General features: G+C 34.4%; 3 protein-coding genes across 3 annotated transcripts in view; 2 read left to right on the top strand and 1 right to left on the bottom strand.

Annotated features, from left to right (window-relative positions):
• Positions 1-26,628, top strand: part of LOC144853629 (uncharacterized) — an 85,036-nt gene that overhangs the window by 41,963 nt on the left and 16,445 nt on the right. The window lies entirely within an intron of this gene.
• On the top strand, positions 550-3,727 carry LOC144854020 (uncharacterized). Its single transcript, XM_078711901.1, has one exon. The coding sequence runs from the start codon at positions 905-907 to the stop codon at positions 2,723-2,725; it is 1,821 nt and encodes a 606-aa protein (XP_078568027.1). The 5' UTR covers positions 550-904; the 3' UTR covers positions 2,726-3,727.
• LOC144854014 (limbic system-associated membrane protein-like) lies at positions 18,469-20,015 on the bottom strand. The gene has a single exon (XM_078711895.1). It carries the CDS (start codon positions 19,978-19,980, stop codon positions 18,469-18,471), a length of 1,512 nt encoding a protein of 503 aa, XP_078568021.1. The 5' UTR covers positions 19,981-20,015.

Below are 26,628 nucleotides of genomic sequence, written 5' to 3'. Positions count from 1 at the left end.
GTCAAAACAAACATTGGAACGTACACAGGTTATACAGTGTTTTCGTGAATTCGGCCATTTTAACTCCCCTAATCCAATCACACATGCTTGTAATATCAACATGTTAAAATAAAACGTTCTCGATTCTTATCCATCCCTAATTCTCATGCACAGTTCCAGAAATCACGCATCTCGCCCTGGACAAAAAAAAAGAAGAATGAGCATTGTATTTGGTACAGATCCATCACGTGGGAAAGATGGAGTGTTAAGACAAGTTAACCTCTCGAAAGGCTATCAAGAAAACTGACATCGGATGTGAAATATTACTCATGTAAATGTCTATCCCATAGGAACTTATGGAAGTATTCACTTTAGTTATTATATAGACTTAACTGTATTAAGTTACAGAATAATACGTAATTCGTTTAATCATTATTATAATTACTGTTTTATATTGGTTTTAACCAGATTGGGCTTAACTGGTCTTTATATTATGACGACTCATTTGTAATACAGGTCACATGGTACCTGTACAGATACGAACCAAATTACATGATTATAAATGGTGATTCAACTGTTAAAGTTATGAGAATAAAAAGCCTTGTTTACGATGACTCAACACACGAATCTGACTTAAATCTTGTTTTACCGGTCGGCCTGTCTGTGTGAAATCAGCATCATCGCTAGCTTCACGAATATACAAAGCGTCCGTGACAACCATTTTTCTATTCTAAAGGAAATAATATTATAAAACTGCGTTTGGACTTCAATATCGGGTCCACCGACCTTATTTGGTTTATCTAGAAGTGACGTCATGTAATTGTTCCTACTGTTATACTTATTCGTTACCTGTGCAGAAATTCAACAATTGGTGGTGAAACTAGCTGTATCACGTTTGACTATCTACCTTAATCTGATAATCAAGATGATGTATAAAGCAATGTTATTGACTCTAGCAGTGTTTTTTCAGCTAGCAAATGGAATCAATTTTTTAATAAGGCCTTCGAATAAGCGTGTACTTGTCGGTATGTCAGTTACACTACGGTGCTCTTTTTCGAATAAAGGTAGTGGTGATACTGTTTACTGGTATAGACCAAAAACACAAAAATATATATCTAACGATAGGAATCTCTACACACAAATGCCACGGTATCGAATAATAGGAAACACGGGTGAGTACTCTCTTCAAATTACCAACATTCAAGTGGCAGACGAAGGGGAGTATAGATGCGGATTCTTTAACAATAATATGTTTACTTCTGTACGAGCTGTTATTTTTGTACTGGTGACTCCGGCTATGGGGAACCCAAAGTGCTCAAAACGCCCATTGTCAATGCTACGGCCTGGGGATTCTGTTAGTCTGATATGTCAATCATCAGGTGGTCGTCCTCCAGCCTCTTTAAGTTGGTTCCGAGGTGATCAAGGTATGATCGGTATATCTCGAACATCCCCTAACGAAATTATGACGGTTCTGCAACCGGGGGACAATGGACGGACATTTGTTTGCAAACTTACTCATGAAACGCTAAACGTACAAAGAACTTGTAGCATTATTCCGTTGAAGATTTTACCTGTTGTTATTGTAAATCCTGACGCTCTGACCGTCGACGTCGGACAAGATGCTTCATTCCGATGTGACGCAGAGGGAATACCACGTATCAACAAAATAACATGGTTAGTTAACAACACATTGGTAGTTAACGGAATGAACAACCGTTTCGTACTAAGACAAAACTCAATTGTTCTCATAATTAGGAACGCAACGCTTATGGACGATAACACGGTTGTCACGTGTCGGGCCTCAACACAAAACGGTTTGATCGGCTCGGACACTGGGATATTATTTGTGATTAAGGGCTATATACCAATCACTACTTTGGCAACGACTATAATACAGACAGGCGTATTTACTACAGATTTAGAAGAGAAAGATTATGTCAACGAAGACGGAAACAACACAAAAGAGATTTTAGGATCATTTTTTGGTGTAGTTTTAGCGTTTCTAATTGTGGCAACTGTTCTATTCATAACCGTTCGCTTGTGTGAGAAACGAAAAAAAGCCAATGAAATGAATATGTCTCAGTTGCGAGGCAACGGCTCTGTGTATTCGATGACTAATGAATATGGCCCAGCACCGACTGTCACAGATCCTGATCCCGGTAAATACAAAACCCTCGGAATCGAGGGAAAGCTACCGTCTGTTTATCAAAACCTGATCGAGAATACAACGAACCCGGCAGTTGTGTCCCAAATATCCGGATATACGAACGGAGGACCGATAGTGGATAATTTAACAAGCACTGGACAGCAGCACTATGAAGTAGTAGTGTCAAAGAATGATTCACTTGATGATGAAGATATTAACGATTATGAAACGCTAGGTCGTGATAGTAACGGTATCGTTGGCCGTGTTCCTCCACAGAGACGATATGACACTCCGGCTTCGGTGTTGTCTCCGATTAATAACAATACCCATAATACAGATATTGGAGAAACCAATGCTTTTGATGGTACGTACGAGATTCCAACTGCCGTCAAATCGCAAGGTCTTCGAAAATCAGATACTCTTGATAGTAAAGGCTATGTTTGTCCTAAACAACTTTACATTTCGCATTCTAAAGCAGATTCAACCGATAATTTATTAGAGAGTAGTTGTGACATTGGGGTACAGGATTATGTTGATATGGAAACAAAAACTCGATCAATTATATATCAACAGTCGATAGAATGTCTCGATCAAACATAAGAAAAATGTAAAAGCATACGAGTAAATGCATACGAGTTGCCGTGAAAATTACGCTCAAAGTTTATACAGCTATAAATTATAGGCCCTAATACTGTTTTTAGTAGGCCTACTTAAAACTATTTTACGATTGTGTATTATTTTACTAAGTATGTATTAATTTTACGTTCGACGTACATAATGTCTTTATAGTATAGACAAAAAAAAGAGTAGGCCTAAAGCTCTGTTTACACTATTAAACTTTATGTAACAAAAAATGTGCCCATATATGGACATGAAGATGTCATATCACTACCATATTTAGGCAGATCACACTTTTTTTTGTAAAACTAGCTTGATAGTGTAGACAGAGCTTTGGTAAGTAGGAATATTGCATTGTTGATCCTCTGGACGCAGTGCAACAAGTGAGTTGTTGCCACACGCGATGAATTATCGCTTACGTTGCGTTGCGTCCAATAGTGGGAACAACGCTTTTACCTGACATAATTATCATTATTCGTGCAAGAATACTGTAGTTGTTAAATTACCTTCATTAACTATTACTAAGATAGGATGTGATAAACTATGTTAATATAATTGCTCAAACGCCTTTAACCTATATAAACAAATCTTACTATTCCAGTCTATTCTTTTTATAATAACTAACAATTTTATTTTCACCAGTTAGATGGGTATCTTGAATTAGGAATTGGCGTTGTTTTTACATAAAAATGTAATTAAATCTCCCCAAATGTATATGCACAATTTACATATGTTGTTCCATTGTTGCAGTTGTATGAACGTATGAATGTCTAACTATTTAAAATTATTATACTTAAAATAACTTTTTGTAACGCGTTAATTGTTGTTTGTAACGCTATAATTGTTGTTGTATCATGTACTTATAATTATGTATGAATGTCTCGAAGCAGTGATCTCCCAATTGTACGTATTAATAGGCCTACCACATTATAACACAGCCAAAGATTTGATTGTGATTTATGTAATTTGTTATTAGATGATCTATGCGTTCAACGCAACTAACCTATTTAAAATTATTATGCTTAAAAATATTTTCATATAATATAACTTTTTGTAACGCTTTAATTGTTGTTTGTAACGCATTAATTGTTGTTAGTAACGCATTAATTGTTGTTTGTAACGCATTAATTGTTGTTTGTAACGCATTAATTGTTGTTGTATCATGTATTTATAATTATGTATTTATGACATTAGATGCTGTAAATTAATCTACAAATACAATAGTTGTTATTGTTAATGGTTTTTTATTAATTAATTGTATTATTCCTAACCTGATCACGTTATATTGTAAACATGTTTTGTTAATTTTAAAATAATTGAAATAATATTAATAGTATTACATCAATGGCCTGTTTAGTGTCACAGTATTCCCCTGGCGGGCTCAGTTTATGACTCAATACATCGATTGTATTAGTCTAGGGAATATTGAAATTCTAAAGAATCAGAAAAAGGGAGTAGAAGAGGTTTATGCTAATAGCCTACGATAATAAGATGAACTGTAACTCAGACGATATATCAATCATTCAAAATGACCCTACATAAACCGTAGTATAACCCCACTCATTAAAAAAAATCCGAACACACGGGACACTATTTTGAGAAACAAACGAGATGAATATGTCTTTCTTGGGTTTTAAAAGTGTGTCCTAAAGCCGATTTTCGATCCACCAGGCGAATTTGTTCGAGCGAATCGAAAGCGTCAGCTTATAGGCCTACGCATGCGTATTCATGTTTCCATCTTCCAAATCCCTGTCTATGCATGCGTATAAGCTGACGCTTTCGATTCGCGTGAACAAATTCGCCTAGTGAAAAATCGGCTTTAAAATTAGTTCTATTGTTATAATGTTGTTCTACTGTCAACAACTGTTAGGCTAAATTAATAATTTTAGAATATGTGAACTAAATGTGTTCTACCAAGGAGGTATTTTCATAATAAAATTGCATTAATATGATACCAGAAATAACTACAGATATTTTCAACGATTCAAAATCAAGGTAGCATTGTTATATAACTTTCCATACGTCAATCCTTTCCCACGTCCTTCCTGTCAGATAAGTTTAAAGGCTATTCTTCACATTAAAATAATATTATTAAAAGTCAAATAGTAATTTCACGAGATACTAGGCCTAATACAGTACACAGATTGTGCTAAACTTCCTTCCGAGGTCACAAAAATCCGTTTGTAAGTATATTGTGATGATATGAATGTTAAATATCAATCTGAACAGTACTGTGACCATCTATGCCTATAGCACAATATAAAATTCTTGTTTAACAGAGACACACCCCCCCCCCCCCCCTCCCGCCTTCCCAACCCCACCCCATTTTGACGTATAGTTGAGGAGTTTTGTGGGGTCTCTGTTTTCGAAACGCTCAATCTTTAACTGTATTAAAACATTTTCTTAAAATAATGGTCTAAGTATGTTGTTTGATAACAAAGGTGATAGCAGTGGGATTAATAACTTGTAATTCAAATCTTATTCACCTTAGTTTTAAATAATATAGAAAGTAGTTATTAGTATAATAACAAGGCCATATACATGGCTGCAGTCGCGTGCTCAAGTTAGTGTTTACCGACCAACGACCGACCAACCGACCGACCGACATAGTGAGCTGTAGAGTTGCGTTGCATTATATTTGTAGCTCCCATTATTTTGACAGAGTAGTAAAGCATTAAGTTAAAACAAAATAACATGGTAATTATTTGATGTATGGCGCTTCTGAAGTATTATTATTTAAGCAATAATGAATTAACATGTCGAAGGAATGTTAGTCCCATTCTATAACAAAATTATTAAAGCGAAAATGTAAATCTATGATAACAAAATTTAAACCTGTAGTCAGTATCATCATTAACTTTTTTAATACATTTTTGTTATGACCTACTACCTAAATGGCCAACTTTTATTATCGTAAACATAAGCATACACCTCTAAAATTGGAGAAAGTTGTAAATTTAGAACTGATTTCGATAAAATGCAATATGGTTTTACGCTTTCAAAAAATGGATTCATCAAAAAGGTAAGGTGAAGTAAGTTACCCTTTAACAGAAATACATTTCAAGGGTTCAATTTGCATAATATTGTTCTAGCCCTACTTAACTATGAACTATTATCGTTTCAGGAAACCGGAGTACTCCCGAGTTCGTGCGAACCTCTAGTTGCTTTACTTCCTTCCATGTTAATTGTGCAATGCTTGCTCACAGAAAAACAAGTACATCTGTCAGCTAATCACTAAATAGAACCAACCACTTGATAACATTAAGAGAAATCTGCACAAACAACTTTTGAGTCATTGCACCGTTTATGATTAATATAAAGTTCCATTTTCTTGATCCATATTCTAAATGCTTCGTTTATCATGTAAGAAATGTGGCCAGTTAATAAACTTATGCTTGTGAATTCATTTCCAGGATATATGGAAGGTGATGTTGACCATGAGTTGATTGTGTATCATCTAAAACAATGTGATCTCTGTCAGGCGTGAATAGATTTAGATAAACAATAAAGTGCAGTTTCATCAGCTTTCCACGTGGTCAGGGCATGGCTAGTAACATTTTGACACCAGCGCCAATGCGGGATTTGGAAGAAAGTGGTTCTTGCACAGAGAAATTGCTCTCGGGTTCCACTCCGTGTACTCTTAAAGCTTTTTTCGAAGTTCAAATTATAGACCACATAATAATCTACCAAGAGACAGATCACTTATATATAATAATGTTCTTTAACGGATTTAAGTTAATGTAAATCCACCTGCATAAGCTTACAGGTATCGTAGTCTTGATATCGGTTGAAGGTTGTGTTTTTTAACAGTTTTTTTACAAAAAAATACCAATAATTTAACAAATACCATAATATAAGTATAGCTAAATACACAAGATTATATTTAGCGTTTGTTTTGTTAGCAGGAAACCAATCTTTTGTGTCAAAATATAACTTCCGAAAGTAATAATCGAAATCACGTCCAAGTACATTACACCGTTTAAAAACAATACGAATCTAATTCATTTTTAAATTCTTCTTTATCATAATGTGGCACATGCAAGCGAAATCAGTAGATTCGCATCGGTAGATTGTATAGACAGCCAAAAACAATAAAAGGCTGAAAATTACAATTTTGTTTGTCGATAGTATTTATTTACAATACCTTTTTGTTTTTCTATTTTGAGACAAATAAATGCATGAATTTTGTGTCGTATGTAGTTTAAAAATGTTTCCAATGGGTTGATTTTGATAAAAATAATGTTTGCATAATAATAGAACAATAGTTAATGAACGAAGGTGCGAAGGTCCATTGAAATACAACAATTAGATTTATACACTTTTGCCAAGGCGTAAACTTAATTTATTTTGTTGTACTTTCCTGTTCCGTAATTTTACCAGCAATTTGCTCAAAACATTATCATTGTAACAACCAAAACTTTAGACTAAAGATATGTTCTCATCATTTTAAATCTTGGATTATGTAGTTTCTCAATTTTGAAAATTCCAATTTATGTCTGATTCCGTTTGCATGTGATAGGCCTACATATTGCTTTTCTTATGAAATTTGGCAGCTAAAGCTCTCCAATTATATCTCACAAGTACTAGGCCCTTAGTGTCCCCGTATTGTACCAACAGTGTACGTTATATTACTTTTTTGAAATATCTATGGATATTAAATCTTAATTTTATTGTTTTCAAAACTAAAACAATTACCAAAAGACAATTAAAGAAGTATCATGATTTTCATTTTATTGCATCCTGACTTTGTGTAAGACATCCTTGGAAAATGATAATAATGATGACTCCACAAAAAATAGCCAGCGATGGCGATAACCACAATGCCTTTCTAACGGAAATGACCATTACCAATAATGACTTTTAATCGTGAAAAATGTCGCCGATAACAATAGTGTACACTTTTTAGGAAAAGAGTAGACCTAAGATTACGGCCAGTTGAATTATTCAATTGCACTTTCCAATTGAATTGACATAATGTACCTATATAATAATAACAAGCAAATCTAATCTGTTGTTTTATAGTCTACTACAGGTGCTGTTTATTCACTAGACATGATACGGTGGAAATAGTGGTGGTATTCCATACCTAAAAAATGCACACCAACTAGTACCGTGCATGGCGTGTTTGAATGTTTACCTATCGACTATAATATTCTTGTTTTTTTATTTATCGTAATATTTACAATTTTTTGTGGATCACTAAAATGTTGCCCATTGTCTACCTAAAGAAATAGCAAATTAATAGTAGTACCTTTGAATAAAAGACCCGGTGCGTTTATTGTTCAGGAGGCTTTTCCGGAGGAGGGGGGGGGGAGGCATTTATTTGGGTGTAATATGGTAACATGTATACAGTTATCAAATAAATACTGTACCCCCTAGATATGAAACAATACAACACAATTAATATCGAGAAAATACAGTAAAAATGCTTGGTAAATTATAGATCACGTCAATCAATGAATTCTAACAATAGAAATGTGTTATAATACAATATTGTGTATATGCATGTGGCGGTGCGTTTATTCAAATGTGGTCGTTTATTCCAAATGATGTTCTTTGGGGGAGTGGGGGTGTTAATCAGAGGGAGACGTTTATTCAAATCAGGACGTTTATTCGAATCAATGTAACAAAAATTGTATAAATTGAACAACACAAAATAACAAAAACCAAAAAAAAACATATAAAAATTGTTCCAGTAAATTGTGTTCATTATGATGAAAAATTTTACAAATACTTGGCAAACAAGACTGTGTCTTCGTATAGTTCATTGCCTATTGTAATTCTAAAACTGTAATGTCTACGTAAAATGAAACAAAAAAACATTTGCAAGTTAAATGTTGACACTTATATTACGATACGTGAAAATACTGTACCGAAGTACTGGCGTTTAAAGGAATGACTATATCGTTTCCTCACTTGATGGGTTTACAGACACACCGACATCTTTGTGGCATGGTCGATGCTGACTAAGGCCCCACGGGAAATCCTACCTTGCAGCTGCCACTACTGCTAGGAGAACACTAACTGCATTTGGAGTGCCATTTCCTAGGTAAACTACATCACGATGTCACCAATCGAGCCACCGAACTGTGATCACTTAAGAAATTCCAAAATTATTATTATAAGGTGTTGCATACGCTCCTAATGAAAAATAATGACTGTGGAATAATATATTATATTCTCTCTTTTTGTTTGTTTGTTTTATGTTTTTTTTTTTTATGTGTATCCTTACTATCTGGTTAGATAACACACCTATGTAGATTTCTATTATTTGATTATTGGAAGATTTTGGGTCACATGGTATTAAATTGTTTAGCTATCTCGAAAGTGCGGTGTCGTTATAACACAATCAATATATCCCTTGGTAGAAATCCAATAGCGCCGCCTTTTGCTTGGCTTTAGCGTCATATACTAAAATTCATTACATTTTGGAGAGCGATTTATGCACTAATTTAAATTAAATTACCTTCAGATTGGTATTTGTTCTTATTAATGTATTAATAGAATGAAATACCGAATTAACAGTTTTATTGGCAAATTTTGTAGGCCTATAACTATCTGCCTGTCAAAATAACAGCCGACTGCAGCCTAGCCTAAGCTAGTTAGGCCTAAGAAAGTGTTTTGCCGTTGTTGATATAATTCACAGTATGTGTTATCAAACTAATAAATTATGTTTTATATTTGTGCAATGGGGCAAAGTTATTACATAGTTCATTTGGTAAAAATTCGTCAACACACTTGTTTTAACTCGCCCGACAAGTCTGGTTGCATACTACAGAGCCAAATAATATTGTATAGAAAAAACGAAGATTCCGAGTTTTTAGAATAATATCCTCCTACAAACATATCAGTTGAAAAGTATACCATTTCACATCAACTAGCAAAACTCCGGAGTTTGAAGGGATGTGAATGGTAAACAATAAATACAAAAAAAAACAGAAGCTGAAGGAATCCAAGTACCAACTTAAAACTCCGGCATTTTTAGGTCAAAAGGTCATCATCACACGATCAATGATTTCATTAGTTTTATTTTAAAATAATTTAAATATTTGTACAAAATATATAGCAGTTCTAAACAAATAATAGTATAATAAAATATAAAATATTTATATGACTGAGACTTTAATAAGAATATTAGACTATAGGCCTACATACAATTATTAGTAATTTAAATCGTCGCATGTACGTAAAAAAGCATAATTGAGGGCGGTATTTACTTTAACGGGTTGTTAGGTTGATGTGAACGGGGTTTCTCGTCGGTTTGAATGATCACCGACCATGGAGTATCTCCAGGGTACCTCCGGAGTTAGTAAATATCACAAGTCTATCACACGTCTATCTGATTCTAATGGCAACGTTTAAGAGATATTTTCATATCAATTTAACACGAATTGTTTTAATTTTGATATGAATATAGGAGACAAGATATCATATTTTTAATAGTGAATACCAAGCATTAATATAATTATTAATCGTTTAAACTATATTGATTGTGATATTTATGTGCATTAGTACTGTGTGTAGTCGGTGCTTCTAAGGTAACACAACTGAACCCCGTTCATCTTGTCGGTGAACTGGAAATACAAGTAGTGAACTCGGAGTGAAATCATTTATCGGTATTGAAAGGGAGTCAACACCCTGGTCTTGGAAATGAACGTGATGCCAGTTTCCGCCTGTGAATACCGCCCTCAAGAGGATAAACATATTTTAGTCTTATTTTCCAAACGTCCTTTGATTGTTGAACCTACTTTTCCATTAAATGGTGAAATTTTTACTTTTCTCCGTTGTTTACTTTATTATGATAGTTATGTTTTTTATATTTGTTTGTTGTTTTTTTCCTTTGTGGTTAGTTTTGATTGTTGTGTTAGGACATTTGTATTTAATGTTTATTGGTTTATGGTCCAACGGCCGCCCATATATTTTGACTAGACTTTCACACGTGTGGGACATATTAATGCAATTTATATATAACACCTAATTAAATTCCTGTCATTTGATTGAACGATTGTGGGTCACATGATGTACGCACAGTACGCACTATTTAACGATCGTTAAGTAGTACCCTTTCCGTTATTTTGTTGACATATATTGCAAAACAATTATATATATTTTGGTTTTTTTTATAATAGTAAATAATATATTTATTTGGATTGTATAAGCACACCTACTGTAGTTATAATTATGTTAAAAAGCGACCAAACAATCATATGCATAGCTAGGCTAAAGGCCTAGCTTAAACACTAATAGGCCACGTTAAAATATAACATTTCACCCTTCACATCATGGCATTACCTGTACCACTACTCATAAACATTCATTTGTATATTATTGAATAAACCGGTGATATTATTTCAGATAAATACATATAGGCATGACACCCATGACGTAATGAAATACATCCCGAAGAAAGGCCTATATATAACATTCGTGAAACGTTTTACCACTTATTACAACCGATTCAAAACATATACTGTAGGTAGGTTAAATTGTCAATAATAAGAATATCGTAATATATCAATCAAATTTTAATTAATTATTCAATCCTTACATATTACTAATTAGACCTAATTAATTTGACTACTTCTGTTTGTGATTCAGAAAAACATTAAATGATGTCTTCCCCTCAAATAAACGTGTATCCGGTGAGATTTAAACAAGGACACGTTTATTCTAATATACGGTCATTTCTAGAATAGGGAACGTTTGATTGGTGACCTCTGACATACGTTTGTAGTTTTGAATGTCGTCGTCGTCGTCGTCGCCTGGGCTCGAAACAACCTGTGTCGAGGATTAGACGGTTAAACTTTTTCGCATGCGCACAATGCATCTAACTTCCTAAATTGTCGTTAGTGAATCCATACAAATACAATTTGATTTCCAATTATTTTTATAAATAATACGCAAAATGCAGCCTTTTATTGTATAGCTAGCTTGCTAGAACTTAAATCGTACTGTCATGAGTAGATTTATGGACAATACATTTATGAAATAAATATTTGTATCAAGAAAACTTTATTTTACACTGTTTCTTATTTCGGCATATTCGTTGCCACGCAATCTGAGCAAAACTTGCATTAATGTAGGTGAATCATACGGTTTTTCTTGAAATTCCAAATCTGCGTAAATTAAGACATTTTGCTGATGTATTTTTAACCGTCCAGGATGTGTTTTCCGTTTAGCATCTTGTTCGGACATCGCTGCAAGACTCACTTTCCCAACTGAATCGCATGTGACACGTCCACAGGTCACCGGATGTGATTCACTCTGACACACATTGCTTTTAACAGAGCAATTGTTTGAACTATTTGTTGTAATATTGTTATATGACCCATCTTCAATTACAATTTTAGGCTTTTTGAAAACTTTTTTTTTCGATTTTGGTGGTGGTGGTTCTTCATCGATTGCGACTAAATCATAGAATGGTTCGACATTACTTTTACCTGTTGTTTTGTTTTCAAGTGCAAACCTAACGCGTTTCTGTTCGTTTGGAGTTGTCGAATTTCTACTAAGGTTTCGACTTATTCTTGCAAACAGTTGCATAAAACTAAATCTACCATCTACTGTTGAGGCATTTTGAAGGACTGCTTCCGATTCCCTGGGTTGTGCGTCCCTGTTGATAGATTGTTTTCTTTTTCTAATAATTATAACCGCAATTACAACCATTGCCAATATAAGAACACCCCCTCCGGCTAATCCACTCCCCAGTTCAATATTGCTACGCAGTCTGCCCTTACTGTCTGGTACATACTCGTTAGTAGTGTCCTTGTAGTATACAGATGTACTGTGGGTACGTGGAATAATGTTTTTAATTGTAGCGGTAGACGAAGAAGGAATCACCACACTTGGGCTAGGCAAAGACACGTATAATACAGCATGCGTCGAAACACGTCGTCTGGTGTCGGTAATGACTTCGCACATGATGCGAGTTTTGTCGTCACCGGGTTGAATATTTTTTATTTGTAATATTTTACGTTCGTTTATTAACTCAACACGTCGACTTGTTAGTAACATATTGCTGGTAATTGACCAACTATAACGTGGTCGTTCGGTTGTTTTTAAACCTTGCACATTGCAGGTAAAACGGGCTTTCTCCCCTACTTGTGTTCTTGATATAGATGGCGAGATATGTACTTTTAACGATGCCTTTTGTGGGAAAATAAGGGGTACAATCCTACATGACTTATATTGACCTGTTAGTAAGTCAGTTACGTTGCATATAAAAGCAACACCATAATCGTCATGGGATAAAATGAAATTATATGACAGATACTGATCACCAACTAGGCTTACTAGTGCTGCCCCGTGTCTACTCCACGTAATTTGTGTATTAGGGGTTGTTCCTGCCGAACCGGCATCACAATTCAAATCGACTGAATCGTAAGGTGCGATTAAGTCTAGCGATTGATCAGCGTAGCAATTGGGATGCACCTCCACCGTTGAGTCCCGAAACACATCTAACTTAGCTGATTGTAGGCTATGTACAGTTGTATTTCTAATGTATCCACAGGTATACATCCCAATATCAGTCACTTGCACATCAACAATGTTAAGATCAAACGTGTTACCCGATAAAGGTGTTACGGAATAGCGACTTCCAAGTTTAGAATCAAGAAGTCTATTAATCTGTCTATCATAGCTGAGTATTGTCTGCGATCCATATTTCCATATAACTAGTTCATTAGATCCTTTATCTGCAATTTCACAACGAAGTCGGACGTTTTGAGACGGTGACGCGGCGAAGTGTGTAGGTCCTAATATAAGACGGATGCCGGTACACTTATACATAACCAAAAACAAACAGAACAATGTACAAATACTTGAAGTCTTCATACTATTTTCAAACACATTAGCAACGTTTACTATCTGCTTCGATGCAGTAATATTTCATGTAGCTGCATAGCGAGACAAATTTCGCCGGCTCGCATTATCACTTTCATATTCCCCTTGCCTCTGACCTGATTATATGGCTGGTTGTGATACGTACAAACTTATCAGACTTTGCTTTAAATACATATTATTAATAATTTCCGCATCCTTTAGTGCTAATAAAGGTGTAGGGTAAGAAAACCTAGTCTCGGTGAATTAGAACTATAACGGCAAGATAATTCATATCTAAATACACTACCTCCATTATCACAGTCGGCTAGCTGTACGTATTACCCAATGGGACGCTGACAAACGTGTCCCAGGGCAAATTTAATTTTGTGGCCGGAAGGTTATCTTCGAAAAGGTCTAACGGTGTTGAATCTGTTCATATTCATGAGTAATTTTGGTTATATGTTTAACATTGGACGATTTTAATAGGTCAGTCGAGTCAGTTCCCAGGCAACACAAAATACAAGTCATAGGTGGTGTGCGTGTGTGTTGTAAGATATAACATGTCCGACCAATGCGTTCTACGTCACGTTTGCATTGTAATAAGCTGCTATGTATTTCTTTCTGTTGCAAGATTGTTAAACTACTCTTTTCTATTGGTGGAAATAATATCAAGATGTTATTTTATAAAGTTAGTTTATTTTCTCAAGAAATACCGACTTAATATGATTAGGAAGATGCTAATGAAAAAAATTTAATCGTATATCATAGTGACTCAGACTTTAGTCATCCCACTGACTTATCCCTTTTCTAAATGATGTGTGATGTTTCAGCAATACACGTTTCAGACAAACAATTCATCACCCGCCCCAAAATCCGAGAATATTTAAAGTAGACATAAGTTATTTAACAACATTATAAAATACGTAACATTTTCAAACATTGTCAGTAGCCTATAGATGGAATGGTAAAAATACGTCCACAATTGAATTAAATTAGGTATAATTTATAACAAACCGTTGAGGGCGCTAATATTTTACTATGTTTATACAGTTTTTAATATTACTGTAGGCGGATAATCCTGCAAAAGCAATCATACATTAATTTAACCGCTGGCAACTTTTTTTTTCAAAATATAATAATTTTAATATTTTTTTTTTGCGTTGGTGCAAATTGATATGTTAGTTTGTTTGTATGGAAGATGTTATTAATACTTTGGTAATATACTAATATGCTACATAACATAGCCCTAATTCCATTCACAGGACAAAGGAAGTAGGCTACTATTATTAGGGCCTACAATTGACATTTTTTCTCTTTTTGTTTTGTATGTTTTGTATATGGATGTACTCTCCGAGATCAAGAAATAGAATGAATGAATAACAAACAAGATTAGTTTTGAAAAAAAAAATTGATTTAGGGCTTAAGCCAAACATTTTGGTCAGCAAGCGTATCTAGCTTAGGCTTACATATTTTGGTCCTAGTAAGTACAACAAGGACGGTTTCTACACGTTTTCAGTTGATAAAAATTGATTCTGTTCTGATTTACGTATACCGTATCCCTCTATTCTGTACTGCATAAACGGCACACCAAATAAATCGTTCAGTTACATAATTACTGTCATTTTACCGAAACAGGTTGTCAACTGACAAAAAGACTTTCTGTGAACGTTATATATTTTATTATTTTTTATTTTTAGGTTTACTAATCCTATAGTTTGATTGTTTCTTGTTTCGCAAATCTGACTCGTCTTGTATTTGTTTTGGGTGTACGAGAATTACGATTGAAACTCCGAAATAGAAGACCAACTAAGCTACGACTCTTTTTGGTTGAACACTCATGCGCATCTACACCAGAATAAACGTCACTGGTGCGTCGTGTGGGAGTAGATCTTTGCTTGTTCCGTCTACAAACCATTAGGTACACAATAGTTATTGCAATGATAACAAATAGGGCAGTTATAACTAATGCAATTTTTAGTCCTACTTGCATAATCGTTGTATTATCCTTATCTATTTCAGATGTAGTCTTCGGTGATGGAACATCATTACTTTGAATCTCATTTGGTGACGAAGTTACGTATAATATTGAGTCACTTGATCCACGGCGACGACTTGCATCCGTCATAACTTCACATGTGAAGCGAGACCTGTCGTCGGTTGCTTTAATATTTATAATTTTTAAAGACCTATGTCCATTTTGTGGTTGTGCTCGTTGGCTTATTATGAGGTCAGTATTAAGTATAGACCAACTGTATCTAGGCTTTTCGTATAATGACAGACCGTGCGCATTGCAAGTAAACAGCGCTTCGGTGCCAACTGCGGTTGAGATTACTGCTGGTGTAATCGTAACAGTCAAAGGCCTACTTTGCGAAATTAAACTATTAGGTATTGTAATGTAACACATTTGGTGTTTCCGAGTTAGTAGGTTAGTAACCTTACACGTATACGTAACTCCAAAATCATCGTTGGTTAGGATAACTTGATGGGACAGTGATGACAATCCGACCTTATTAAATAAAGTTTCACCAGACCGGCTCCACGTAAGTTCTGTGATTGGTGACGCAATCAAACCTGAATCGCAATTCAAATCCAATGAATCATATAATCTAATCCCTTCTAGTGATTGTTTAGTATAGCAATGTGGGTAGTAATTATTCGCATTCGTTTCTTCCACTACCTCCAGCTTGGATGATTGCAAGTCAACGAATGTTTTGTTACTAATATAGCCACATGTATACATTCCGGTATCAGTATAACGAACGCGTTTTATGACAAGATCAAAACTCCTTTCATGTGAAGGTTTTATCGAATAGCGACGGCCAACTCTGTGATCCAAAAGTGCGTTAACACGTCTGTCGTAACTAAGAATAGTTACCGATTCAAACAGCCATACTACGGTTTCGTCGAACACCTTCTCGGCGATTTCACATCCTAATCGAACATGTTCAAAAGGTGAAACTACCACATTAACTGGATCCAACTTTATGTCCACACTACCACATATGAAGAATACATTGATAAGGCATATGAAAACAATTTTGGAAATATACATTGCTGCCTCAAGTATCAGACGTGTAAACGGTAGTGTCAGTCACAATGAAGACGGTAATACCTCTGTATAATAGACAATAAACCCACTGCTTACACTATTAGCATAACAAGGCGATCAACCGAATAAAACGATATATTGAAAATCAGCACTGTGACAATGTATTCTTTAATTTTATTATACAAATCCTAGATATGTTACTATCTCATCGTGGATTGGCATAGCTATTGTTACTTTTTTACTGTCAAAACAAAAGCCTCATTTATGAAACACATGGTTGTAGCTTTGTCATTGGATTGGTTACTTTCATATAAAGTGTAGTTCACTTTAGCTAAACTAAACCATAAAAATAATATTTACTGTTTTGGTACCAATACTAATTGCACGTTAAGGTTTTTGTAAAAAAAAATCAGCCTGTTGTGCAACGAAAAGTTCGCGACTGTTCAAAAAGAAATTAACCTACATTTAGTGTGTTTGTGATGTATATTAACTGTTCTTTGTCAGAAGACTGCTGCTCTTCGGTATTTATTCAAGATTAAGGAACTGAATAATCAGAGCAGTAACTTAAGGGTGGTAATAAAACAAGTAGGTCTGTGCATTTATTTTACATATTTCTATGCCTACAATGATATCGTATTCTCCAACTCTTCGCCAAGAATCGAAAAAGATTGATTGAATTACAAAATAAATGTAATTTTCCAACTAAATAAAAGAATCTAGAGTGAATTTTGTTTAAAAGACCAAGTAAATTTATCAGCCTTTTGTATAACAGACACATTTTCCTAACCCTATGATCTGAATGTTCATATTATATGTATTTTCAAAACAGGACTCGTTAAATCATTCTCAATGTAATTTATTATTTCGGTTATGCAAATAAATGATAGACGAAAACAAGTAATGGAGCACTGAATGAAAATGTTTGATTTGATGTTATGATTAATGTTGTAGAAATAAAATGTGGGCCATGTGTTCAATCATTCACTGCAGTTTCCTGTTTAATTTCCTACAATCATGTTCAACTTGCAAAACATTCGAACATCAACAACATCTAAAGTCATATTGGTCAGCATACTCCCGGAGAAAATATAAAATAAATAATATTTAAAGAAAACACCATAAAAAAGAAAAATAAGTAATGTGAAACTATTAATTTGACTTAAAGAAATAATGTTTAATTTAATAATAAGTGTTAAACCAATACAAGTTTGATTGAATTTGATTTAAAACGGGAGTAACACGTGTTTTTATCTTTAAAATAAAATGAATAACGGTATACAACAGATAAACTATAACATGATTTATTATGTAATAAATATAACCAAAATATACATACATTACAATGTATTGTGTTTTAATTATTTGAATATAGTATTATGTCAAATGACCGAGCGGTTTAGGCATGTGAGCCGTCTAAAGAAGCAACAATATCAACAACCGACGGATAAAGACTATACAGTGGATCCAGTGTACACAGTTGTCCGTGTGCACTTTAAATGAAACAGCTCATCAATCGGGACGAGGAGGGGGTTACACCAGTGAACTGATTCACAAAACACACCAGTATCAGGGAGATTACCACTTATCTTATAGGAAAGACGATTATTTACTACTATATAATATAAATATTTTGCCACATGCGCGGCCTAAAGACATTAAAAAAACATATAAATAAATAAAATAATACATCATAATCTAAGTCAGATATATAATAATTTTTAAAGAAATGGATAATTCTAAACCGTAATTCCAAACATTCATTAACAATTCTGAAATAAATAATTTGAATAACAAGAGATGATGTTGGATTAAGATAAATATCAATGATCTGTAAATCTCAATAGTATGGTGAATGCTTTCAATTACTTGATTCTTTGATTCCTCCGTTATTTATAACATATAATGGGTTATTATGCATAGCAAGTTGGTCTTTATTTGCATCTTCCTGTGTGTTTGCAGAATTCTCAATTTTACTGTCCTTCAGATGTTCCAAACGCCAACATCTGATAAGAAATATCACAAAAGTAATGACAACGAAGAAGCACACACCTGCAACCACCAAGATGACTGCCACAGATAAATTATCGTCTGCAGACTGCGAATCATTGATTGGTGGAGGCATGGCATCATCATCATCATCTTCATCTTTAGGCGGAGTTATTCTTACTGTCGTCTGTCGTTGTACAAGAGGCTTACTTGTGTCCGCTGGTATATCTGTTGATATTACTGAAGATGTACTATCTCTGAATGAAGTATTTACCATCGACGTTGGCTCGTCATGAACATAAAGATCTGTTGCAAATGTCGAATTGTACGTTTTTGACGTAGCATCAAGAAATGTCGATGTAAGTGTTACTGACGTTGATTTCTCTAATTTCGAAATTGATTCAGTTTGAAGTATGACGGTTGATAATACTGTAGTTTCTATTCCTTCCAGTGATAACACTATGCTGGCTTGACCTTCTACGCCAGTTGTCGTTATACCAACGCATGTCACGTTTTTACCATTATCGATTCCTTTCGACAGAGGAATAATAAAAACATCCCCGCTTACAACATAGTCTGTAGAACTAACATCTGTTATACGTCTACCATCAACGAACCAACGTGTTTCTTTATACGACGGTAAAGCATTCTCCACATTACACGTAAGCGTGACTGGTTCTCCAACAGTATGGGTTATGTTATCTGAAGATATCATCACAGTCGGTTCAATATTCATTGGTGTTATAGAGCAGAATCTGGTATGAACCAACGCTTCACCAGATGCCTCACAAACATAATCTATTCCATTGTCTTCTGGTAATAGCTTTAATATAATAAAAGCTGCGTTTATATCTTTTGTAATTATAGAACCGTTGTTTTTCCAGGCTAGATCAGTCGGGGGACTTCCTCCAATAGATATGCAAACTAGACTGACTGTGTCACCGGGTTTAGGATCTACACTCTCCTTGTTTATGCTACATCTTGGATAGAAATTGTGTGGTGGGATTAACAATGTTAAATTGGCTTCCCGGAATACAAAAATACTGCCTCCGTTGTCTGTCATTTGGAATCCACAACGATAAAGTCCGTCATCGGGAGCATCAACATTCGATATTACAAGGTTGTATTCGCCAACTTCACGGTTACCTTCTATTGAAAGACGATTATCATTTACAGAAGCCAGAATCCTACCATCAGAACTCAAAAACATATTATCCGATGTTACATGTTGCCAAAAAACAAAGTCTCCAGGGGTCTTATTTTCAACTGCACACTCTAAAACTACAGTTTCTCCTTGGAAAACCTTAGCAGATTCTGGTCCATATCTGAAACTTATACATAAGGCTAGGCTAGCCTGACATAACACTAACCAAACAATCTCCATACTACCAAACAGTTGTATCCGTTATTCTGAATGTTTAGTTTATACAAATGAATTTAAGTGTCATCTTATTGATAATCCACGAAAGCTTAGCCATGACAACAAGGTACTTAAATACTAAATATGTAGACCAACACAAAAGATATCATATCAGATATGCTAATTAATCCGAAGAAAGTTAATTTATTGTTGCTGAGGATTTTCCAAAGATTCAAAGCACAAAGAAATAATAGTTTACTAAGATTTTATTTCAAATCTGCGCAGCAGCCATTTACAATGCTGTATTCATTAAAGGTGACTGACTTGACTAAAGGCTTAATGATAATTATTTCAATCTAATACGTTGCTGTGTTTTTTTTAAGTATGAATTTATGAAAATCTTTGTTTCATAGTCAAAGTTGTGGATTATTAGTTCTGAAACAGACTGCTAAAATAATAAATTAAATGTCGCCCTCCATACTTGACACACAGTTTTCGGAAATTCTAGTTCCGGAATAGTAATACAGTAAACATTTATTTACTATAGATATTGTTTTTATTGACACAGTAGTATTAAAATTAATAGGAGTTTATACACAGTGGGACAAGCTAAAAGAAAGAAATGGGCTTCTTTACTTTGTATTCTCGGGTTAGAATCATGTTAAACTTAAACTGCCCCAATATGATACAAAATCTGTTTCAGATTAACAATAATCGATCATTTACAAGGCAAATTTATATTTAACACATTATTTAGTTCTAACGTTTAATACATTATATTACGACAAAGAAAACAATTTCAACAAACCGTTTCAGATTTTCAACACTGCATATGGCATACAATTTATTTAACCAAAACTTTAAAAGATAGTTACTTGTATTCATTTATTTAAATATTTATCACTTTGTATTATTTAATGATCTACTATGGTATAAAACATCTCAAAATTGTAAAATGTTGACAATAAAGTACACTTTTATCTTGTATTGTAAGGAATAGACGTGGCCTTTAGATTTCCGGTTTATTAGGATCGTGGGTGCGAATCCAACGCTTGTTGCATTGCTTGTATCATTGACAAGATACTTTACTCACGTTTGCCTCTCTCCACCCAGGTGTACAAAGGGGCACACCTGGCAAGGTCAAGACACAACTTTGCGCTGATTACTAGACTAGTTGCACATATATATGTATATGTTTCCATACGTTTTTTGTAATCGAAATGACCGGGGTAATAACGTGTACATAGCGCATATAGCTTTCACAACATAAATCTAGGATTATTACTATTTACAATGTATAAGCGTTATTATATAACTATAAATTGATTTAGAAATGTCTTTCTTACCGTAGTCTAGTCTTTAATTTTCACGTGACCTCCAGTTGCGTGGTTAACCGGATATACGCTGCTCGGTGAGTTTGCAATGTACATGCATATGCAGATAGATGTCGTTTTCATTGTAATAAATAGAACCGTACAGGTACTATATAATATATATGTGATGGAACTAATGTTAATGATTCTAATATAGTTATCGGTAGGTAAAATGTTTCGACGCTACAGGAATTTAATTTTACAAATTTTGTTTGTCTGGTATACATAGTATTAATAATCTTCTTATTCCTATTGTGGCGGTAATACAATGTGTGTAATTGCAACCCGTGTAATTACAATCAGTTGATGTAGTTGTCAAGAATTTGAAACACATAAATGATTCCTCATGCATATGATTTAATCTTTCATCCTAATCTTCAAACAATTAATAATAGTAGTATAATGACTTCCTGTATTACTTTGCACTGGCTTGTTAGGCTACATTAGATTATAGATATAAGTACACTGGTATTATCCTGCACTGGAAAGCTATAATGGCTGAGTATACTGGCCTGTCTAGGCCTACTTCATTTACACTGTGCAGTAAATGTAACTGTGCTGTATAATATTCATATACTGTATTCACTGTACTCAAATGCGTTCATTGGTAATTAAAACTGGTGCCTTCACCTCTACTAATGTACTGCAACTAAACAGAACAAATGACAAACAAAGAGAAAACTACCTATAACAAACGACTATCCTAACCAACCAAGTGACTGAAATTATATGCAAATTAGGGAAAGCAATGAATAAACGTAGGCAAGTGGACATCTTTGAAAACTCATTCAAGCATTAACTCATAATAATAGCTGCTACCTAATACACTGCAGTTGCAATGTCTCTATGCAAAATGATTATAGTAATCCTATATATTGACAGTATTCGATGTTTAGTAAGTAGTCATTCTTGTTACTCTGTCAATTATAGTTTGTGAAATGTCTTTATGATACCCTTATTCAAATAGTTGAATTCCACCTAAACATGTTATAGAATCTAAAAACATTGTCGTTTAGTGGACTTCATGCAATGTTTCCGCATTACTTTTCATCTCGTGCGCAGCAATCGAAGGCAAATACCAGCAGATTAAAATGATTAAGTTGGGTTATGTAAGGAAAAATCGAAGAATTCATGAAAATTCCCAGCATGTCTGGTACGATACGTCACCCGGAGCTAAAAATTGGAATAAGGGAGAGAATGATTTTCTATCATTGGTCAGTCAATGTTAAATGTTCGCAAAAACTGTGTTTCTATATTTTTGTTTATGGCCCCATTTTAAAATGCAATTTTTCGAGTGTGACGTCACTTTACAACTATGGTATCCGTTATGAATTACGTCATTGTTTGCCGGTTACATTACCCATCGCTGGCGCGCGAAGCGAAGCACTAACGAGAAGGGAGCAACATAACGGGAGCGTACAACTGGCATAACACGCCGCGGAATTTTCAAACGTTGCTAATTTAGTACGAATGCTACTTTCAATTGTAACCTAACTTCTCTAACTTATTGTATCTCGCATTACACTCAATCTCCTTACCACATGCTATATAAAACATGTTAGCAATATCATAGCAATACTATAGTACTACACAACCTAACTTGTTCTCAAATAATAAACATGCCAGTTCTGATTTCTGTGTAGTATGAAAGCAATAAACAAATTGTATACTATTATTTATGTATTATTTCACCATTAGTGATTATCGATTACAGTCCTCACGAAGGACTAACTCATATTATAGGCCCCAATGTTTTGTGGCCAAGCTCTATCTTTTTGTAGAGTTTCGCTTGAATCATCTAATGTGTACATTTCAACGGATTGGTCTACAAAAATCGCATATACGTACATTATTACCGTCGCTCTTATTATCACCGGTGTTATTATAATGCTACGACTCAAATGATTGCATTCAATTATTCATTTTGAGAAATAACAGAGTAAGCATAGTCATTTTTACACAATGAATATAAAAATTGATAATTTACTTTATTTCAAGGTACAAGTCTACTGTCTCTATTGCAGTTAACAAATTATTGTTTTCTCCAAAGTGTTAAGGCAAAACAAAATTAATTATACATAGAGGGTGCTATTGACGTGTGACGTAAACATGTACAAAACCATAGGTAATGACCGATTTTCTGCATGTTCGCGCCACAGCCGTCGTTTAAACCAATCGAAACATAATTGCCATTTTTTTGTATAAATTAGAAAGATTATTTAGATGGCTATGTTTGAGTTATCTATGGGTACGAAAGCTATCCTGTCACTCTTACATCAAAGCTGATTATGTTCAACGTATCACATTAATTGTTCTTTATAAGGTTTCAGCCTTACACGTTGATAAATGATGATGTCACCAGTCTTGAACTATTTTAAAATTGTATCAAAACATTAAAGTTAATAACACCATGGAATAATGTTAAAATATGTTAAAGTGATGCGCCCAATCTATCGAAGTTCCAATCAGTTAAAATGTTTCTTTGGAGTCTACTCCTTAATAAAAATTATGTTCGAAATGTTATTGGATAACGACATCGACTTGCGTAATAATGAGTTCAGTACTGTCTATTTGTGGTGTGTTTGATTCTGTTATTTCTATGGGAAAGGCAGCACATAAAATATCCACTGATTGTAAATTAAAAGTTGTATTTGTTTCAATTTGGCCATTGACATCATCAATATCGACAAGTTTGATTACCGTATCTGGAACTTCCTCTTCGTCAACAAATCCACTGTTATCTTCATCGATGTCAACCGGAAGAGCGGCAGCCTGTTTTCTAGCCATTGCTCTCATCTTTCGAATACGAGAAAAATTAGATGGTGAAAGTTTTGGAGACAAGTTCGGAAGGTTAAAAGTCACCCTTTTCTTTACTCTAGTAGCATTATTGGTCTGCGAGTCCGGCGTCCGCTTTATTATACTTTTCGTTTGTTTTCCATCATATAAATCACGATGTTGGACTCGTTTTACAAAAGTGAAAAGAAAAACCAAGGCTAGTAAAAATACCGTAATAGATAGTATCACTGGTAAGACTACATTATTTCCACTGGAAGAGGAATTTGGTACCTGTTTATCTACGACATCATAATCTTGTGTCGGAGATACTGATGGTCGAACTTCGGATAGTTTTATTGTAACCGAGCCGTTAGCTTGCAGACCCGAAAGTGTTTTTACATGACATGAGATCAAAGTGTTGTTGTCTGACGGCATAATACTTGGTATGACTATTCGTTCACCTTGCATTAATATTGCGAGCCTGTTCTTTGATTCTGTCATAACACTTTCGGTATTCCAATACCAATGTATAGATTTGATTGTCCCTATAACATCAATTTTACAATGAAGTGTTAACTCTTCATATAATCGAGGTTTAGGATCCGACATGTGTATTTCGACTGTTGGTAGAATAACCATTGGAAGGACATAGCATGAACGTGGTTCAAGAAGTGCCAATCCGGTTGCTGAACATACAAATTCTACACCGTTATCATCCGGTGTTAAGGTGTGCGTTACGGTAGAAATAGTGTTCATTGGAGCTACTATCATTGTGTAATTTTTCCACCAAGAGAGCATAACTGGAGGTGTTCCACCAAAAGATACACAACCAAGTGAAATCGTATCCCCTGGTTTAGGGTTTCCTATCGTTTGTGTTGACAAGCTGCATTGAGGGTAGAATGGCGAAGGTGGACTCAACAACGAAATCCTGGCTTCTTGAAAAACAAATTCACTTCGCGTATCATTTATAAAATAAAATCCACATTGGTAAGTTCCTGCTTCCTCTGTATTTACGGCAGGTATCACCAAGTCAAACTCACCATCGCTGTGGTCGCCCGCAATTATATACCTTCCAGCTTGAATATTGGGATAAATATAGCTATCGTAACTGATATACGTGTTGTGTTCAACGAGATGCCAGAATACAAAATTACCTTTCAGTTTATCATCCACTGCGCACCTAAGCGTAACTTGTTCGCCGTTGTGAACCTGGCTTGAGTCTGGACCCTGACGGAATTTTATGGCGTATACAAATCCACATTGAAATAGTAAAAGTACAAATAACCGTTTAAAATGAGCACCCCAGCACATTATTGCAATTACTGCAGCCGGGATTTGTCTTCTGCTGCCCGAGTAGGATTCTACTTTCGGTTGTTGTCTCAATTGTGAAATGACAGATATTTTGATCTGCTATATTTTACTGATACATCCACAAATCCGTTTCAGAATTTCGAAAGAATTTGATGTACCGCCTTGTAATCTCTAGATTAGAGTGTATTTATCTATAAGTACGCGTAAGTGACCGTTTACTTGGCGGAACAAAATGTGAATTTTACCTAATCCTCTTGTTTATCAATTGTACAAAAACTTCTTTAGGATCTTACATTCCATAAATTGTTTCATTGTCAAATAATTCCCGGTATAAACAATAATATTCTTTCGAAGATTATTATGTTCCTATATTTTTGCTGATCTATAGATGTGACTTCATATCGGCTTGTAGCTACCGATAGGAGGCCTAGATTAGTTGTATAATATCCCTAACTGCCAACAATCTACTAGCTCAGACACCAACAAAACTAATACTTCGGGTAGACAGTTTCATGTATTAAAAGTGTAACGAACGATGGCATTTATATATTCTATGATAATATTATAAAGAATCTATCATTATCATTATATTATTATCGTAATAATGGCAAGACATTCATTTTATAAACTGTTTTGTAAACTGATATAAAATATCAACCGTTTCTATCGTTGCTCTTTCTATTGTTGGCTGGGTTAGCAAAGGAATTTACAACAATCCATACACGTTTAATATTGCCTTTTATTTTTTTTCAAATTTGTCTATAAACTAAGTTTTTTAGCTTTCCTACACAAGGAATTAGAAAATGAATTATACTCCTTTGTTATATCAAAGGGTATTTTATTAGTTTTTACATGTTTATATTCAGTAATAACATATGAGGAAAATCCATAAACACAAAGTATAGGTAGAAGAGAACCTCTAATCTAGTCTTTTGTTTGTAACCATTATACTTGGAAACACAAGGAAATAAGTAGGCCTACTCGTCTGAAGTGTCTACCTGGATATGATAAAGGTATAGAAATAGAACATTGCCATTGTATGCAAACACTTCAAAATAGTTCGGACTAAGGTCAAATAAATAGTCGGCGTGTCAAAAACGAAAATAAAAACCATGAATCGAATATAAAAAATGCATTTTAGCATCCTTGTTGACCTGATTTTGCTTATTTTCTTTTTAAGTACAATTTAATACACACGTGACATGGGGTCAGT

This window comes from Antedon bifida, chromosome 10 (genome assembly GCF_963402885.1).
Source record: "Antedon bifida chromosome 10, ecAntBifi1.1, whole genome shotgun sequence".
NCBI lineage: Eukaryota > Metazoa > Echinodermata > Crinoidea > Comatulida > Antedonidae > Antedon > Antedon bifida.
This window is presented reverse-complemented; position numbering and strand designations above follow the sequence as displayed.

Coding starts and splice junctions, on each gene's coding strand:
- LOC144854020 (XM_078711901.1), top strand. CDS start 905: ATGATGTATAAAGCAATGTTATTGACTCTAGCAGTGTTTTTTCAGCTA.
- LOC144854014 (XM_078711895.1), bottom strand. CDS start 19,980: ATGGAGATTGTTTGGTTAGTGTTATGTCAGGCTAGCCTAGCCTTATGT.